This window comes from Antechinus flavipes, chromosome 2 (genome assembly GCF_016432865.1).
Source record: "Antechinus flavipes isolate AdamAnt ecotype Samford, QLD, Australia chromosome 2, AdamAnt_v2, whole genome shotgun sequence".
NCBI lineage: Eukaryota > Metazoa > Chordata > Mammalia > Dasyuromorphia > Dasyuridae > Antechinus > Antechinus flavipes.
Genome location: NC_067399.1, coordinates 573,871,941 through 573,893,019, shown reverse-complemented (window position 1 = coordinate 573,893,019; position 21,079 = coordinate 573,871,941). Strand labels below are relative to the sequence as shown.

General features: G+C 34.8%; 1 protein-coding gene across 1 annotated transcript in view; it reads left to right on the top strand.

Moving 5' to 3' along the window:
• Positions 1-5,836: 5,836 nt before the first annotated feature.
• Positions 5,837-21,079, top strand: part of TMC3 (transmembrane channel like 3) — a 60,054-nt gene continuing 44,811 nt past the window's right edge. The window contains exons 1-3 of the mRNA XM_051973961.1: positions 5,837-5,925; positions 7,590-7,736; positions 17,748-17,823. Coding sequence (XP_051829921.1) covers positions 5,837-5,925; positions 7,590-7,736; positions 17,748-17,823 — 312 coding nt within the window. The remainder of the gene's footprint in view (positions 5,926-7,589; positions 7,737-17,747; positions 17,824-21,079) is intronic.

Here is a 21,079-nt window from a genome sequence, read left to right as displayed (position 1 = left end):
TAGACGTGACTCTCTTCAATAATGAGATGGAACAAATCAGTTCCAATAGAGCAGTAATGAACTGAACCAGCTACACCCAGGGAACAAACTCTGGGAGAGAACTATGAACTACTACATAGAATTCCCAATCCCTCTATTTTTGCCCACCTGAATTTTGATTTCCTTCACAGGCTAATTGTACACTATTTCAAAGGCCAACTCTTTTAATACAGCAAAATAACTGTTTGGATATGTATACATATATTGTATTTAACTTAAACTTTAACAGATTTAACATGTATTGGTCAACCTGCTATCTGGGGGAAGGGGTGGGGTTAAGGAGGGAAAAAGTTGGAACAAAAGGATTTGCAATTCAACTGTCAATGCTGAAAAATTATCTATGCATATATCTTGTGAATAAAAAGCTATAATAATAAAAAATACCAAAAAAAAATAACTACCCATGATGGCAAAGGAAAAAAAAAAAAGAAAGCATTTATTTCAGTGGGAAAATAATGAGTTTTTTTTTTCAAATGCTTATAATGAAACACTAAATTGCACATTCAACTGCATTCAATAATAAATCAATCAACAAGCTTTTATTTAAGTGCCTAATATGTTCCAGGGACAGTGTTAGACACTTGGAAAACAAAGACATAAATGAAGAAGTTCTGGCTTCGGGAGTTTTGCTTTGCTTCGTAATATATTCATGTATGTATGCTTTTTCTTTTATATAGAAAGTAGTTGTCTTATTTCTCTGAATCCTTCACAAGGAAAAAATAAATACTAGTTAACTAAATAACATTATTGTGATGACTGTTCAGATTTATAAATCCAAGACTTAAAAATCTGATTATTTCTTCTTTACATCCTCAGAGACTTTCTTCATGATAAACTCAAGCTAACATGAAATGATACTGATGCCTTGAATATATATATATATGTAATGGGCTGAGGCTTGAGTTGATGCACTGAGGTCCCAAGCACATGAGGCTAAATAGTAATTGGACCATACTCTATTAATATGTAAGCTTGGAGAAAGAATGGCCCCCACCCACTCTTTGTGCAAGTCCTGATGTGTTGTATAGGAAATGACGATTTTGGTGGGTGGAGGCAGGGGAGTGGAAAAGGAAGGGGAGGAGAGACTTTTGGGATTGCCATTGCCACAGTTGCCTCCATGGTTGGCTCGGCTCGCGTCACTCTCTCTTAGCTGGCTTCCTGTCGCAACTGCCTATATTTGCTATCGCAATCTTTCTTGCCTATATTTGCTATAGCAATCTTTATTCACCTCTTCACTTCAATAAATATTGAAGATTTTTCCCTTAACCTGAATTCCTGACTCCGGCTGACTTTAAATACGTGGTCATTACATATATATATTCCATAGTACCAGTGCTAAAGCATAAGCTGCTTATATAAAAACCATACATTTTTCATTCAATATCATAATTTACCATGAGTAACACAGCTAACAAAATGCTAGGCCTGGAGTCAGGAAGACTCATCTTGCTGAGTTCAAATCTGACCTCAGACACAGAGGTAAGTCACATAACCCTGTTTGCCTCAGTTTTCTCATCACTATAATGAGCTGGAGAAGAAAATGACAAATAACTACAGGATCTTTGCCAAGAAAACTCAAATAGGGTGACAAGGAGTCAGACATAACTGAAAATAACAATGTATAACTAAAAACATATAAACAAGGGCAACTAGGTGAATCAGTGGGTAGAGTACCCAATCTTAATAGATATTTATCAATTTATTTTTGTATTTTTATATCAGGGTACTTTATTTTGAATACCTATCATTTCTTATTATTACCTTGCATGAGTCTAAGGGGGATTGGCAATTTAAATTTGGCAATGAACATTGTACCTAACAGAATCAATATTTAAAGTTATCTCAGAAACATAACAGAATCAAAAATAATGTTATATCAAAAATAAACTTCTAAAAGAATAACATTGTGGCAGCATTGTGAGACTTGAATATTGAGTAAGAAGATGTAAATTTGTATCTAGGTCTGTGTCAATAATCTGTGTAACATTGGATAAATAATTTCTTTGTTCTGAGACCCAGTTTTCTTATAAAATGAGGCAATTGTACTAAATGATGTCTAAAGTCCCTTCCTATTTTAAAATCTTATGATGTTTTCTAGAAAACATTTTTTAAAAAAACTAAAGCTAAAGTTTAAAAACTTTAAAAGGCACTTTAAACCAGGGTTTCTTCTACTAGTAAACTGTATGAACTTGGAAAAATAACTTCTCTGAGTCTGTTTCCTCTTCTGTAAAAATGAAGTAGTTCAAATAATTGTATATGTTTTCTAGCTAAAAGTCTAGTCATTTAATCATAGACTATAAGAATGAGAAGGATACAAAGTTTAGATGTTTGCAAGAGTTTTGACATAAGTGGAAAATACAGTAACTCTCCAATCTGACATTTCCTTCTTGAGTATGTCCTATGTAGGTATCATCCCCAAAGAATCTTAGGGATCCCATTTGTTAATGGACCCTATCAAGCTTTATATGAATAGTTATTTCTCTTTAATGGATTGGTTTTGTCTAATAATGATTCAATGAAAAGTTAACTCATTAACAAGCTCTGAAATCAGCTATTTAAAATTGTGTGACTATACCACAATCACTGATCAGTAAGAGATTGAAAATGTGAAGCAAATTTGTGAAGGAAATAAAAGACCTGAGGGAAAGGTAGGTGGGGAAAACATCTCTTTAGACTGATTCTGATCTTAGTCATATTAAGGCATATTATATATCCTGTTGAAACTAATTATCAATTAGTTTTTGTCTCCCTCAGAGGAATTCAGTCATTTTCCCTCCAGTCTGTGTCCACTCACAATGTATAATGGCCATACCTAATAATTCTTCTTCTCATCTAAATCCATCCATATCTTCTAAATGAATTACAGATAGAGCATTGTATTCCCTCTAATAAGAATCATAAAGCATCTGGCTAGTTTCAAGCTTATTGCCTAAGATAATTTCTTGAAAAAATGCTAAGAAATGCTTGTTCTTATGTCAAAGTTAATTCAGTTGTTTCCCAAATAACCTGATATAATCTATTCTTTCTGCATTTTTTGGTTAATAATTTCCAGAACATCCCTTCCAATTATTATTTTCTTAGTTTAAAGGGAAAGCTTTTTTTCAGATGCTCAAAAACAACACAAAAGGCCTGTAAATGTGTCTTCAGAAACAGACTATAATGTCAGTTAATGTCAGGGTCAAACCTTTGGCAATTGAGAAAGACTAGACATAGTTTAATAATCACAGCTTAAGGAACTTATTTGCGATGAATGCTCTTGTACAAACTTTAGTATATTAATTATGAAACTTTTTCAGACTTGAATTTAAAGTGAATGACATGGGAAACTTAGAGTTTTCATTCTGAAATTTAAGATACCTGAAGATTTCTACTATTAAAAACTTAGAATTAACAATAAATAGAAAAATAATCTATCAATAGGGAAACACTGATTATAAAAGGGAATCAAATTTCTTCTCTCTCCCTACTATTTTTCCTTTCTTCTTTTCTTTCTCTTAATGTGTTGGTGTATTCACACCAGTGTATGGTTAATGTTGTTGTTGACTCATGTCTGACTTTTGATAATGTAAGATGGAATTTTCTTGGTAAAGGATCCTGGAGTGATTTGCCATTTCCTTCTTTAGCTCATTTTTTCAGATGAGGAAACTGAGACAAACAGGGTTAAATGACTTGCTCAGGATCACATAGCTAATGAGTATCTGAGACCAAATTTGAGCTCAAGAAGATGAGCCTACTGTTCTGTCTAGCTAATTACTTTTATATGAAAGTATATATAAAAGAAGACTATATATGTACATAAAGTGTATTCGCATACAAAAATGTCTAGGAGAACATATGTGTATATATACATATATGTATATATACATATATGTATATATATACATATACACACATGCACACTCTGTAATATATTGCTATGTCTCTGTGTCTATAGAAGTGATTAATTGTAATGGGCTGAAGCTCTTGAGTCATTGCACTGAGGTCCCAAGCATGTGAGGCTACATAGCAATTGGACAATACTCTATTAATATATGCTTGGAGAAAGAATGGCCCCACCCACTCTCTGTGCAAGTTTGATGTGTTGTATAGGAAATGATGTAGAGATGATTTGGTGGGTGGAGTGATAAAGGCAGAGGCATTGCTGGCCAGATTCATATCGCGATTGCTCTCACTTCGTATCGCCATTCCCCTTTACCACCACAAAGAATAAAGATCAAGCATTTTCCTCTTATTCTGACTCTGGCTGATTATAATATACTCTGGTGCTAAACGTGGTCATCACAATTAGTAATTAAGATTTGAGTAATAATATGAATATGAATAATATGAATGAGGCCCAGGATATTGTGAAAGAGAAAGATGAAAAAGAGAAGAAAGAGAAGGAAGATGAGGAAGAGAAAGAGGAGGGAAAAACAGGGAAAAGAAGATAATGAAGAAGATGACAAAGAAGAGTTAACCAGACTAATTAGTATTGTGAATCAAATTCACAAGAAAATTTACATAAATTTTCTTTTCATTGCTCCAGCATGGACTCAGGGCCCATACCAACTAAGAACTTTGATGGGTTCTGATATACACTTTTAGAAGGGCTAATCTAATGAAATGCTCAGCTTGTAGTTTAGAGATATGGGGTCTAGGCACAGTTCTAAAAAAACAGTCTTGTGATGTCAAGTTACAGAGCTCAGTTTCTCCATTCGTAAAATTAAGCTATTTGTTTTTTTCTTATTTAAAATAAAAATTTTTATTTTCAGATCCTCAAAAACAACATGAAAGGCATGTGAATATGCCTTCAGAAATAGGCCATAATTGTTAATAAGTAAAGAGAGAACTTTTGGCAATTGAGAAAGGCTGGTCATGATGAAATGAGCACAGTGTAAAGAATTTATTTGTTATGAATGTTTTTATATAGAAACATTTTAAGAACACATGTGACAATGGTAATGACAACATATATCTAATCTAGCTAGGAAATTAAAGCATAGAAAGGAAAAAAGACTAAAGTAATAGGATTCAGGTTGAACTTATCCAGAACAAAAGGGCTAAGAGACCAGCATGGGAGAAGGGTCTTAGAATAAGGTTCAAAAATGGAGCTAGAAATGAATCCAACCTGCAATGAATAGAACCCAGAGGGATACTCAATAAGTTGGTTAGAGGAAGTATGCTATTACATATTTAAGAGCTCTTTCTTAATTTGGACTCTCCTACCCAGTCTGTACAAGCAGAAAGATAATCTGAAAGCTAAAAAATAAGGTAAAGAGAATCTTTGCTTAGAAATTACTGACTTAAGGGATACTCTTGTCCCCATGGCTTTTGGAAGGTGTGTATTTACTTTGAACTTGCAATAGACATGAGTTCATTCTGAACCCCTTAGAAATGTAGTCCTGATCATAAACCTAAAGAAAATGAGCTGCCTAGAAATCCTACTAGATAAGATCTAGATTGAGCCCCAGAGACGGGACTAAAGTCTCAAAGAACAAATGCTGTGAAAATCACAACTTGATAATTTTAACAAGCATCCCAAGATCTACTGGTTTCCTAGTGCCAGACTTTTACTGGGCAGGATCCTCTTCAATCTATACAGTGTGCTGCCACCTTAAAATTACATATGCATGACCATCAGCATCCTTGTAAGAGAACCAGATGTGGGAGCTTGGATTTCTGTTTCGAAGTGGTGGAGAGCACTGCTGTTCCCTTGAGCTCATGTTCAGGAAACACTGTCTGATGCAGACCCTTCTGTCTGCCACTTCCTGACTGCCTTGCTGCTACTCTGGTGATAACAGTAAATCCACCTGCTATCATGAAATCTTCAAAGTTGTCTAGGCGCTATGCAAGCATCAAGAGGGATGCCAGTCAACTGTACCCTTACAAGGAGCCACTACAATTCAGGTGAGTGTTTCTTTGGCTTTTTGAATAGTGGGTTTCATTAAGTTTTTGCTGTTGTATGTCACCTATGCTGTAGGAATAGACCAGGGAGAGAAGAGACAGACAGAGATACAGAGACAAAGACAGAAACAGACACAGTTACAGTCACAGGAAGAGAAAGACGCAAAGACAGACAAAGAAACAGAAAGATGGGGCAAAGGGAAAGAGAGACAGATTGAGAAAATAAGAGAGAATCAGGGAGACAAACAGAGAGACAGAAACATAGACTAATTGGAAATATTGACAGAAACAGAAATTAAGAGATAGTGATTCAGATAGAGAAAAAACTTGAGGGAACACTCTAAAAGCCTCGACCTGTCTTCCAACTCCAGTATCTGTGCTTGAGTGAACCTAAGTAGATTATTTTTCAACTTCCTAAAAATACAAAGAGAGTTGAAATAGTAATGATAAAGATAATATGAGAATTAATATGATGCTCACAAAATGATTCAAATAAATAGGTACTAAAATTATTTATTAAAATACTAAACACTAAAACCTTACCAATAGAAATGAAGTTAGAAATACTTTGCAACCATAAAATGTGATGCTCACTATGATCTCTTATATTATTGCTTTTAGCTTAATTAGAAGAAATAAGAATAATTTTCAAGAGATGCCATTTATTACCTTCAAACACAGACTAATTATGTTACTAACAAAGGGTTCTGAAGTGGAGGTCCCTTGAATCAGCTTTAAAGATTTATAATGAGTTTATTAATTGTATGCAAACAAATGCTTGAAATTGTTCTCTGAAATCAATTAAGCATATTTTCCCCTGAAATCTCATTTCCAGTTTACATTTCCTTAGCCAAACTTTATTCATAAAACCAAAGGCCATTTATCACAATTACCTTAAATTCTCAATAAGATATTGCATAAATGAGATTTTACTGTATTTCTTTGCTTATTTACTCATGTTATCCAAAGAAACAGTTTTAATACTATAAATAAACTCCTTTTTAGTGAAATTATTCTAGGAGGAATCACTTTGTATTTTAAAAAAAATTTCAGAAAACCTAAACTTCTCCCCTTTCCTTTCTCAGATTTGTTTCATCTGGAAAAACAAGTCCATTCAAGTGAAATCTTATAACAATAGGGGGCAGTAGTGGGTTACTGCCTAGTGGAACCCATTACACTATGCTGATAAGATATTGGGATAAAACTGAGTTATATTGTTTTGCTGGAAAGAGTATATTGGATTCTGATAGACTTGTGATGAAAATTGCCATCCACATCTAGAGAGAACTATTGGAGACTGAATGTGAATTAAAGCAATGATATTTTCACCTTTTTGTTGTTATTGATGTTTGTTTTCTTGATTTTTTTCTTTCTCATTTTTTTTTACCCATTTGATCTGATGTTTTTGTTCAGCAATGACAAATGTAGAAATATGTTGAGACGAAATGAATGTGTCTAACCTATATAGAATTGTTTGCTATCTTGGGGAAAGGGAAGAGGGAAGGAGAGGGATAAAAAAATTGGAACACAAGGTTTTGCAAAGGTGACTATTGAAAACTATCTTTGCATGTATTTGCAAAAATAAAATACTACTAAAATTAAAAAAAATTAAAAGAGTATATCAGAATAATCTTTTCCTCCCTCTCTCAATATCTTCTTAAACTCAGCAATTTGGATGACAGTGATAATAATGATGAAAGAGGGGACAGCAATGATCCAGAACAAATCTTCCAGAATATACAATTCCAGAAAGACCTCATGGCCACAATTCGCTGCAGACCATGGCCCATGAAGGAAAAGCTGAAAGCACTAAGGTAAAGATAGCTCATTACTGAACATTTTAAATTTTTACTGACTTTTGACTAAGGGAAGGAGGTCACACAACAAAGAATGTTATAGAAAGAATGGCAATCCATCCACTGTATATATGAGGACTGATGGACCATTTTAAATTTATGAGATTATGAACTAAAAGGAGATAAACTTTTTTGCTAATTACAATAGAAACCATGCATTGAGATTATTATGTTTGGGACAAAATCAAAGAGTAGCCAAATTTAGAATTCCAAGTTTTATTTAATGATATAAAATCCAAATTATGCTCTCATCTAAAATATTTGTCATAATTTCAGACTTTATACTTTGAAATTTATGAGCTCATTACAAAATACAGGGAGACAATATGAGAGAGCTGATAAAAACATTGAACTGGATATCACAGAAATTGAGTTTGAATCCAGACTCTGGTATTTACTACCTATATGTGGCTTTTGATAAGTCAACCCATTTGGGCCGTTTTTGGCTACATAGGTTATATTTATACAAGAAAATTCTAATTTAACAAAATTTAAAATTATTCCTTTTTACACTTCAACAATGCTTTCAATTTTTCATATCATTTATCTTTTTTACCTGGTTTCTTTGAAGTTCCTGATCTTTTGTTCTTCCAAAAGAACTTATTTTTCCTAACTCAGTAAAATAATTTCTGGTAATTTAATTAAGATTACATTGAATAAATAGATTAGTTATGTAAAATTGTCATTTTAAAAATTATATTGGCTTTTCCTACCCAGGAACAATAAGTATTACTTAAATTATTTATATTTGAGTTTATTTGTATGAAAAGTGCTTTATATTTATGTTCATATAATTCCTGTGTCTATTTTGACAGATATGCACTCAGTATTCATACTGTATAGATATTTTAAATGGATTAAAACAATATAGAATAATATTGCTGACACAATGTATTTTCTCAATTTTTCACTTTTGATTAAACTAATTTTAACTTTAACTTTATCCGAGATCATGATTACTATCCCTGCTTTCTTTTAGATACTAAATTCTACTCCTGCACTTTTTTTCAATCTTTGTGTGTATCTCTCACTTTTATAAAGTGTCTTAAAAGCAACATATTTTTATTTTTATTTTTAAAACATATGCATAAATAGTTTTTAACATTCATCCTTGCAAGATCTTGTGTTCTAATTTTTTCTCCCTTCTTTCCTACTATCATCTCCAATATATGTTAAACATTTGCAATTCTTCTATACATATTTGCACAATTACCATGCTGCACAAGAAAAATCAGATCAAAAAAGAAAAAATGAGAAAGAAAACAAAATGCAAGCAAACAGAACAAAAATGTAAAAATGCTATGTTGAGATCCAGACTCAATCCCCACAGTCCTCTCTATGGTGCAAATGATTTTCTCCATCACAAGTCCATTAGAATTGGCCTGAATCACCTCATTGTTGAAAAGAGCCAGGTCCATCAGAGTTGACTATCACATAATCTTGTTACATGTATAATGTTCTCTTGGTTCTATTCACTTCATCAAGCATCAGTACATGTAAGTTTCTCCGGCCCTTTCTAAAATCTTCCTGCTGATCATTTCTTATAGAACAATAATATTCCTTAACATTCATTTATCACAACTTATTCAGCCATTCCCCAATGGATGGGCATCCAGTTCCTTGCCATTACAAAAAAGGCTGCCACAAACATTTTTGCACATGTGGATCCATTTCCCTTTTTTATGATCTCTTTGTGATACAAGCCCAGTAGAGACACTGTTGCATTAAAGGGTATAGACAGTTTGATATCCCTTTGAGCATAGTTCCAAATTGCTCTCCAGAATGATTGGATAAGTTCACAACTTCACCAACAATGCATTAGTGTCCCAGTTTTTCCACATCCCCTCTAACATTAATCATTATCTTTTCCTGTCATCTTCTGAGAGGTGTGTAGTATTACTACAGAGTAAGCAATATATTGTTGAATTCAAATTTTTAACCTGCTTTTCATTTTCATTTTATAGGCAAATTCATCCCATTCACATTCTAAACTACAATTATTTGTTGTATATTTTCCTGTTTTTCCTCATTATCTTTCTTGCCCTATTTATCCATCTCTTTATCCCTCTACTTTACTTCTACTTGCTACCTTACCTTCCTATTCCTTATTCTATCCATCCCTTTAAGAGTCCCTCTCTTATCCTTTTCCTTATCCTATCTCTTTGTCCTCATTTCTTTCTGAATTTAGAAGACAGACAACACATGCACATATATTTGTGTCTGTTGTTCCCTGTTTAACCCATTCCCAATGAGCATAAAGTTCTAGCACTACACACTCTCTCTCCTAACAGCTTCTTTTGTATTTTTTTCTATTACACCTCATTTGTATGAGATAATACTCCTTTTTATCTTTCCCTAAAGCTTTTTTTTCAAGGATCATCCTATCATATTCAAGTAAGTTTATGTCTTTCTTTCAAACTACCCAAATAATGGTAACAATCATAAAAGAACTGCTAATATTTTCACATATATGACCTTAATGAGTCCTCTTTCCTGGGTAAGTTACTCTTGGTCACAAACCCAGGTCTTTTGCTTTGTGAAATATAATATTCCAAAACCTATGGTCTTTCAATATAATAGCTGCTAGAATTTGTGTAATGCTTATTATAGGTCCATGATATTGATTTTTTTCCTCCTCAATTCCAATATATTCTTTTTAATCTGGGAACTTTGAAAGTTGTCTATGATATTCCTTTAAGTTTACCTCCTGGGATATCTTTCAGGTTCAATGTTTTTTATTTTGTTTGCTTGCCTTGTTTGTTTTGGTTTTGGTTTTAGTTTCCTATGTCTGCTTTGCCTTCTTGTTCTAGAACTCCAGGGCAATTTTGCTTGATTCTTCTAATATTGTATCAATCTTTTTTATCACAATTTTTATGCAGTCTGAGTATATTTTTTTCCTTGATCTGTTCTCCAGAATAGAGATGTTTACTTTCTCTTCTATTTTCTCCTTTTATTGTTTCATAAAATATCTTTAGGTTCCCCTTATTCAATTCTAGTTTTTAAAGAATTATTTTCTTTCTTAAGTTTTTGATTCTTTATTTCCAGTTGGTTAATTTTCTATTCATAGTTTTCTTAATTTTCTTGGATTGTTTTTATTTTTTTATTTTCCTCAATGTTCCTTATCTGATTTTTTAAAAGCCCTTTTTAAGTTCTTCCAAGAACTTTTTTTGTACTAGGGACCATTTGTCATTTCTCGTTGAAAAAGGAGTGGCTTTTTTTAGCTCCATTATCTTCCCCTAACTATAAACCCAGATTTTCTCTGTCCCCATAGTGGCTATCTATGGTTGGGTTCTTTCTCCTCTGTTTTTGATCTTTATTATTTATTTATATTTTATTTTATCTTTAGCGGTTATTAATGTAATTGAAATGTAGTTCCAGGGGATGGGGAACTAGCTTCTTACTTTTATTTTCTGAGATCTATCTCAGGACCCAAACATGGGCTCTTCTTACCACTCCTAAGACACAGTTAGAATCCCCATATACATTGTCCTACAAATGATCTGTCTGTATACTCCCTTTGGTAGCTGCAAACCACAGCTGTCCTCTCTTCTGGAACTGAAAACAAGAAGTCAGCTCACCTGCAAGTGCTCATAACCAACTGAGTCCCTATTCCTCTACTCTACTACTGCACTCACCAGATATGCTAACTCCTTCTTCCTGCAGCCACAATCTAGGAGTTGTCTGGTCAGCACAGCTGCTCTTGGCATCTCTTAAAACTGAGAAGTCCTTCAATCTTCTAAGCTATCAGACCTGCACACAGTCTAAGATGCAAGTTCCTAAGGCTGAGGCTACTTCTCAACCCAGCTCCCCCCAGAAATTTTTGTTTTTTAACTCTGCAGAGTAGAACTGGAGGTATTTGCTTTTCATCCAAGCCAAATTCCACCTTCAATAGGTTGGATCTTTGTTGGGATCTTCTCAAATTGTCTTAGGAGAACAACTGTTTTATCCTGTGTTTATTTCTGCTACTCTGAGGCAATGTTATGTCTTTTGCAGGGACAGGGGATTTAGAGACCTAAAATTTTCTGATCTATTCCACCATCTTCCTAGAATATTCTCTGTCCTATCCACAGCTCATAATGTTAAGTCAATAATGTTAAAGTATGTCTTTTCTAACCTGTACTTAAATATTTTCTTTAAACCAAGGATAGAAATTTATATTTGTCCCTGAAAATTTTCCTTTTGTTAGATTTAGATAGCATAACTTATCTAATTTTTTTTTCAAATCTTATCCAACATGCTAGCTATCTTTCAAAGCATCATGTCATATAAATTAATATTAAATATTGCACATATTTTCCCATATCATTGATTACAAATATTTATCAGCCTAAAAAAGAATCTTGTGTCAGTCCTCTAATGATCTTCTTCCAAGATTACAGTCATCCATTAATCATCACTCGTTTGGTCCTGTTCATTCCACCTGATCCAAATCCACTTAAAATTGCCACTATGCAGTCCATATATTTTCATTTTCTCCACAAGGATGCTCTGAAAGACTTTTGTTAAATGCCTTACTGAAATCTGGCCCTGTATAATTATGACATCCTCTTGATCTACCATTCTAGTTACTTTGTCAGAAGAGGAAATTCATCAAACATCACTTGATCTTACTGAACACAATCCTGGTTCCTAATGATCACAGTTTTCCTTCATAAGCCCTCCAAAGGTAGAAGTCAAACTCTCTACTCCGAGCAAAATGTCTTTCAGATCATTGGTTTTATATTTTACTATCTATAGTTCTTCTCCCCATCTCAAGTTTTGTTTTGTTTTGTTTTTCTCCCAAGAGAAGCATCAGTAGCTCACAAATCCACATTAAGTAGTTATTTTGATATTGGAGACATAATGTATCTGCTCCTGGAAGTATTACCAGATGTAGCTATATAGTAAGGAGAAAAATGCCATTAAAGATAAGCATTATGAGAAAGAGGAAGAGGATGAAAAAGGGGAGTGGGAGGAAGAAGAGGACGTGCAGGAGGAGGAGGAGGGGGAAGAGAAGAGGAGAGACAAATAGAGAGACAGAGAGACAGAGAGACAAAGACAGAGAAATTGGAGCACTTCATAGTGGACTTAGTTCTAAGGACTGAGACGGACCAAAAATCTTCATCATGAGCAGATCTTTTATAGGGGAAACATAACCTTGGGAATTTTTTAGGGGAGAAAGGAAAGTGTCAGAGAGGTCAGAGAGAGGGATCAAGGAGGAGACAGATGGAATAACTGGCAGACTAGGTCTCAGACCTGTCTAAAGATATGTTAATTTAATATATCAAAAGTTGTTTAAAGATGCCCAGAGGTGTGAAGTATAGATAATGGAGGATGATAGAGTTCCATCCTCACAATCATTCTACACAAACAAGATAGTCTGGGACTTGGTTATGCTTGGCAATAGCTAGTTGGGCTTCTTCCTGACTAGGGCAGAAAGTAAATGCACATCTTCACTGTTCTCCTTCTCTAATTCTTGTGTTTTCTTTCTTGGTCCCATAAATCCTGTCTTTACTAGCTTATGGTAATGTAGCATATTACTGGTTATGTCTTCAGAAAGCTAATTGTGGTGTTTCTCTGAGAAGTCCACTAAGTTATGTCTCCTTGGAAAGCAAATGAATATGACTCCATATAGGCCATAGTGAAAATTATCAGTCTGAAGTTAAATATTGCCCTTTAATATAGCTGTTGTCCACTATACTACCCTTAACAGAGTGGATACTAGCCTGTAATATATTGTTACTGCTGTATATGATTACTGATTAGCGTGATATTTTATATATTGATTGAAATTTGTACTTTGGAAATGTGAGCAGAACTAGAGATGAGTTCTCCCCATTAAAAATTTCTTTTTTTCATGAAGATACTGAGGAAGCAATATAAAAACACTGGATAGGGAAATACAACATGGGACCTAGGTTTGAATCCTAGCTCGATTATTTGCATATAAATATAACCTTGGAGAAGTCATTCAAACTCTCCAAAATTTAAGTTTCCTTATTCATAAAATGAAGGTGAAGATTACTTTCCGAAGTCTATTGTTAAAGTATATGTTAAATATAATATATGTATACATATTTATACAGTTATCTTGTTGCACAAGAAAGATCAGATTTAGAAAGAGGGTAAAAATAACCTAAGAAGAAAAAACAAAAATGCAAGCAAACAATAATAGAAAGAGTGGAAACGTTATGTTGTAGTCCATACCCATTTCCCACTGTTCTTTCTGGGTATAGCTGGTTCTGTTCATTACAGATTAATTGGAACTGCTTTGGATCCTCTCGTTGTTGAAGAGAGCCATGTCCATCAGAATTGATCATCATGTAGTATTGTTGTTGAAGCATATAATGATCTCCTGGTTCTGCTTATTTCACTTAGCATTAGTTCATGTAAGTCTCTCCAAGCCTCTCTGTATTCATCCTGCTGGTCATTTCTTATAGAACAATAATATTACATAACATTCACATACCATAATTTATTAAGCCATTCTCCAATTGGTGGGCATCCATTTAATTTCCAGTTTCTAGCCACTACGAAAAGAGCTGCCACAAACATTTTTGCACATACAGGTCCCTTTCTCTTCTTTAATATCTCTTTGGGATATAAGCCCAGTAGTAACACCACTGGATCAAAAGTTATCAAATATAACTTTTTGAGTATAGTACCATATTGCTCTCCAGAATAGTTGTTTTCATTCACAGTTCTACCAACAATGCATTAGTATCCCAGTTTTCCCACCATCACCCTCCAAATTCGTCATTATCTTTTCCTGTCATCTTAGCCAATCTGAAGGTGTGTGGTGGTATCTCAGAGTTGTCTTAATTTGCATTTCTATGATCAATAGTGATTTGGAGCACCTTTTCATATGACTAGAAATAATTTCAATTTTCCAAGAGACATCTTAAATGCAACATGGCTAAGACAAAACTCATTATCTTCGCTCCTAAATCCTTCCCAACTCTTCCCTTCCCTATTATTGTAGAAGGCAATATCATCCTCCAAGTCCCATAGGTTCACAACTTAAGAATCATTCTGAATTCTTCATTTCCTCTTCCCACCCTAGATCCAATATGCTGCCAAAGCTGCTTGGTTTTACCTTTGCAACATCTCTTGAATATGCTCCCTTTTCTCCTCTGCCACTGCCAAAACTCTGAAGCAGCTCCTCCTCCTCTCACACTTGAACTATCACAATAGTCCACAGATACATTGGCCTGCCTCAGGTCTCTTACCACGCCAATCCATCCTCCATTCAGTCACTAATAGAGAAGGTCAAATCATGTTGTTCCTTTATTCAACAAACTACAGTGGTTCTTTATCACCTTAGGATCAAATACAAAATCCTCTATTTGGTGTTCAAAGCCCTTCACAAGTTAGTCCCTTCCTACCTCACTGGTCTTCTTACACCTTACTCCTCATCACACACTCTTCAAAACTAGCAGTTCTAGTTCTAGCATGGGAAGGTTTGCAAAATACTTCAACCCAGTGATACTGTCCTTCTTGCAGCCAATGAACAGATGATCCATCTCTCAGCACTGAGCATTTGCTCTGGCTCTCTAATCCTGGAATGCTCTCCCTCCTCTTTCCACCTCCTGACTTCCCTGGCTTCCTTACTAAAAATTCCATCTGCTACAGGAAGCCTTTTCCAACTCACCTCAATTCTAGCATTGTTCCATTGCAAATTATTTTTACCTATGCTATGTATAACTTGTTTGCACATATTTGTTGGCTTATTGTCTTCCCTTGAGGTCAAGGACTATTTTTTGCCTCTCTTTGTCTATGTCCAGTGCTTAATACGATTCCTAATACATAGTTGGTATTTAATAAATGTTCATTGACTATACAATCAATTTGCATGGGATAATAATAACACCTATCTCATAGGACTCTTGTGAGGGTCACATAAGATAATCTATAGCAAACATTTTACAATGTTTAATGAATTAGTAAAATGAAAGTCTTAGAATACCTTAATTAAGGTACCTTCCAACTTTAAATCTACAATCATATGATCCTACAGACACTAAGAACAGTAATAATAATAAGCATTGGTATATAACTTAAAGGTTTATAAAATGCTTTACAAATACAAAATCATTTGATGCTCACAACTACCTTGGAAGGTAGACTTTATTATTGTCCTTGTTTCATAGATAAGGCAGTTAAAAAAAGACAGATTAAAGGATTTATCTGGGATCACACAGTTGATAAGTGTTTGAAGCTGGATTTGAACTCAGATCTTCCTGATTCCAAGTTCAACCTTCTGTCTAATTTGACACCAGGCTAACTTGAAGCCTTCTAAGACTGGGTTTGAATCTTTGCTCAGATATTTCTAACATGATATTAGATCTTGGGCAAGCTGACAAACCTCCTGGTGCTCAGGATCTTCATTTCTAAAGGGTGGGGTAGGGGTTAGCTAAATTATCTTCTTGTTTTAAATCCTATTGTCTGTGATCCATAATGATAGCTATAGGTCAGGTTTCCTGTGGGGTGAGGAAAAGAAAGCATCACAAAGAGAAAGATTCCAAATATACATGCCAAATTCTTATGATCAATCTTTCTATAATGTGACTTCCCGATTTTTACTCTTCCTGGTCATGCTTTTATGGAAACCTGTCAGTTGTTCAGTTAGTTACTTTCAGTCCTGACTGACTCTTTGTGACCCACTTGGAGTTTCCCTGGCAAAGATACTAAAAATGGTTTGCCATTTCCTTCTCTAGCTCATTTTACAAATGAGGAAACTGAGGCAACAAAGTGATTGGACATGGTCACACAGATAATAACTATCTAAGGCCAGATTTGAGTTCATGAAGATAAAAGTCTTCCTGATTCTGGGCTCAACACTCTAACACCATACCACGCACCTGCTCCTGTGTTGTTCTATTGTAGTATTAGAACTGAACACAATACTCCCAATGTGATTAGTCTGAGCAGAGTAGAATACAACAGGACACTCCCTTCATCAACCTAGGCTTCTCAGTCTAGCCTTGGATCCTTATTATCTTTATCAACTATCCCCACATCAAACACATCTATCTCTAGAAGTAACTATGTAAAGAGTTCTAGATTTGGAATGTACAAGACCTGAGTTCAAAATCTATCCAAATATTAACTTTGTGGCCCTAAACAAATCACTTAATTTCTGCCTGCGTGTTCTTCCTCATCTATAAAATATGTGTACATAAATATATAAAATATATAAAAATATTTAAGATAGTAATGTTACCTACCTCCCAAAGTTAGGTTTTTGAGAATAAAATGAGATATTTATAAAACATTTTACAAACTTTAAATCGTTATATATAAATGCTAACTATTATCATCATCAATGGCCATTTTTCCCTGGGTGTAGCTCTTTAATAATGGTTTTGGCTTTCCTACTCAGATGAAGTCATTTTGACATAAAAGAAGCAATTTGTTGCAGTGGAAAATGCCCTGTGTTTGGAGATGAAAGAATCCTGGCTCCAATGTTTACCATCCATGGGACCTCAGGCTAATCATTGGCTTCTCTAGGCCTCATCTGCAAAAGAAATGATTGAAATAGATAATTTCTAAGATCCCCTCTCATTATAATCTATGATCCTAAGTTATATCCACACACACACTGTCATATGACTGACTGCCTCAGAGTGAGACAACAGAATTTCCAAAGCTAATGAGCCAAACTTACCTCTTTATACCCTATAATTCAGAGAGAGGGTATTAATATGCAGGGATAGTTCCTTAAATATCAGCACAGAGAAGAATATAAGCTGCATTATAGTTTTGGAGTTGGAGAGGAGGAAGCTAAAGAGCTCATGGAAAAATTGAATTTCCTGATCATGACAAAGTGGTTCAAGGAAACATTTACATAATTCCATCATTCCACAGCAACAGTTCATAGGTTCTGCGGCAACTGTTTACAGCTTTCCTTATTCAAATGTGTTTGGCCCAGAGTTCAGAATGTAATAAAATGAAGTTGTCTGGACATGATGACCTTTCCTTCTTTTACAGACGGGCTAAGGAGATCGTATTGAAGTTTGAAGGGAGACTGACCAGGACAAGAGGCTATCAAGCAGCAGGTGCTGATGTAGGTATATAGTCTTCTGACTGCAAGAGCTTTGTGTCAGCTGCTGGTCCTACAGCACTGAGTTTGATGGGTCTTTGGATTCCAATCATCTCCAACCAAGCCCAGCTTGGACAAAAAATACCATTGCTTTTAGTTTCTTATCCACTTGCATTGGTAATATATTACACCAGTCATAAGTCCCCTAATTCTTTGTACCATCACTTTTCTGGCTGAAGTTATTTCCCCATTTATTCTACTCATTCATTTCATATAGCAGAGGAAGTTACAAGATTGTGGATATAAAGATGGCCTCTACATCAGAAAGATCAAAATCCAAGTCCTGCCTCAGATATATAGTAACTATATGACCCTGGGAAAAATATTTTGTCACTATTTGCTTCAGTTTCCTCATCCATAATATGGGGATAATAATAGTGCCTACTTCCCAGGGTTGTAGTGAGGACCAAATGAAATAATATTTATATAGTGGAGAGCTAAGTGGAAGAGCTAGTTAGGAAGAATCATCTTCATGAGTTCAACTCTGGTCTCAAATGCTTACCAGCTTTGTGATCCTTAACAAGTCACTTCATCAGTTTCTTCATCTATAAAATGATATGGTAAAGGAAATGGAAAACTACTCCAGTGTCTTTGACAAGAAAATCCCAAAAGAGATTATGAAGAGTTGGATGTGACTAAAAAATGACTCAATGACCACAAATCACAGTGTCTGGCATGCAATAGGTATTGAATAAGTGCTTATTTCCTTCTTTCTTTCCCCAGACAATTCACTAAGATTATGAATGGATGGATGGATGGATAGATGGATGAATGAACATAAATCACTAAATATTCAGTATATATAAAGCACTGTGCTGAGTGCTCAGAATACATAGAAAAGCAAAACAGCCCCTGCTCTCAAGTTAATCCTAAAGGAAAATAATGTAGATAGGAAAGAGGGTCAAGTAGAAAGACCCAATGGTCCATAAGATCCAGTGGCAAAGCATATAATAATACATCTTTCTTAGTGTTCTTTCCGATTATAAAACCATATCTATTTTTTATGTTAAACAATTTCACAATATCAAGGATCTGGTAGTGAAAAATATTTCTATAGCTCTTCAATAGTTGTAGATGCATAGAAAGAAACTGCTCTGGCATTCATAGTAACAATAGCTGGGTCAGAGCTACATACATAAATGATGCTCTTCTGGACAGTACTCTTTTTATAGAGGACTAAGCTAGAAGCAAGGTCAGGAGTCTGAGAAAAGCTATTCTTCCCAGGGTACTGTGTTTACCTACCCATCATTACCAATTGGTCAGTAGTTGGTCCACAGGGGTCCTCTTCTCTACAAGTATAGCCAGAAAAGAACATACCAATCTATATTGGTATAAGAAATTCCTCACTTAGAACTCTGAATGTGTATGAAATCATGGGCCTAGTCCAAAAAACATCACTTGGTCTTACCAGAAGTTACAAATGAAAACTTAAAGCATAAACAGACTCTCATATCCACGACTGGGAAGAAGAATTATCTAATTTATCAACTGTGTTTCTTTGTATACTTTTCATTGATGCTAATTATTTAAATAGAGTATTTGGCCTTGATGAAGATGATTAGTTAATGGAGTTTTCCCTCATGAAAATGATACATTTTATAGCATGTTGACTACCAGTCTCAGCAAATCATTTCATAAGACTATAATATTGATACTGACAGAAGACCTTCATTAAGAAGATAATTTGATCTCTATAGAATAATAATCAAAACAACTTATAGGTATGCTACTTGTTCTTTTCTGCTCTGTAAAACTGTCTATAAATAGGACTACAGTTTGTATTTATTTGTGTGTCTAATTCAGATGTTTTAGTTGTATATATAAAATCATAAATATAATCAAGTAGTCATGGGCAATTAGGTGGTACAAGGGATAGAGTGCAAGATCTAGAGTCAGAATATCCTGAATTTAAACTTGACCTCAGACTTACTAACTGTACAACTTTGGGCAAGACCCTGCCTCAGTTTCCTCATCTGCAAATTCAATTGAAGAAGGAAATGACAAACTGCTCTAGCTCTTTGCCAAGAACCCCCTCCCACCTCCCTCCCGGCTGCAACAGAGTAATGAATAGTCAGACAATGGACATGACTGAAAATGACTAAACAGTCACTGTTTCCCCCAGCCTGGAATGAGGATTTTATAATCGTGAACAGAATAGTCAATGTCATAACCTAGAACTGAACTTAGAAGGAACATCTGAGCTCATCTATTCCAGATCTCTTATTTTAGCAATAAGGAAGCTGAGGTTCTTGGAATTTAAGTGCCTTTCCCAAAGTCAGGCAAGTCATAAGCATCTGAGGCAGGATTTAGAATGCTGGTTCTCTGACTTCTCGAACTCTTTTTTTCATTGAACCATAATGCTTTCCCATTTCAATGTCATTTGGTAAAGGAGGGAAGGAAAAGAAGGAGGAAGGGAAGGAGGGAGGGAGGAAGGGAGGAAAGAAGGAAGGAAAGGAGGGAGAGAAAGAGGAAGGGAGAGAGGGAGGAAAGGAGGGAGGGAGCAAGAAAGGGAGGGAGGGAAGAAGGGAGAGAGGAAGGAAGGAAGGAAGGAAGGAAGGAAGGAAGGAAGGAAGGAAGGAAGGAAGGAAGGAAGGAAGGAAGGAAGGAAGCTAGCTGTGTTGCCAAGTCCTGAATCACAAGAATTAACTGTCTTGTAGCTAAGGATCTCTTAATTGTATTTGCAGTGGGGTATTTCCTTAGTAATTGTGTTTGTCTCCAAGACAAACTCTGCTTAGTTTTGTTTGAGATGCATGATTGAACAAGGTTTTGTTTTTTTTTAAACAAATAGTATTTTAATAGCCTTAGATATTATTTCATTTTAAATTTAATTCAACAAAGATTTATTTTAGCACTATATACAAGACTCTTTTTTTTTTCTTTCAGGGAATCTGATAATAATTTAATTTCTTAAATCAAGTTGCAAACCAAAGGGATCTTTCCCTGAACTGCTCTAGATTGGTGAGGTTGTTACAGTTACAATATCAGCAAAAGTCAATGAGCTAAAGATAGGAACACGATCACTAGAATAACTCTAGAAGAAGCAAAACATATTGAATTTAATAATACTAGCTAGCATTTGTATATTGCTTTGAAGTTTTCAAAATCCTTCATAAATATTATTTCATTTTAACAACAGCCTCGTTAGTTAGATGCTATTTTTATCCTGATTTCAGAGATGAAGAAATTACAGCACAAAGTGAGATGACCTGATCAGGAACAA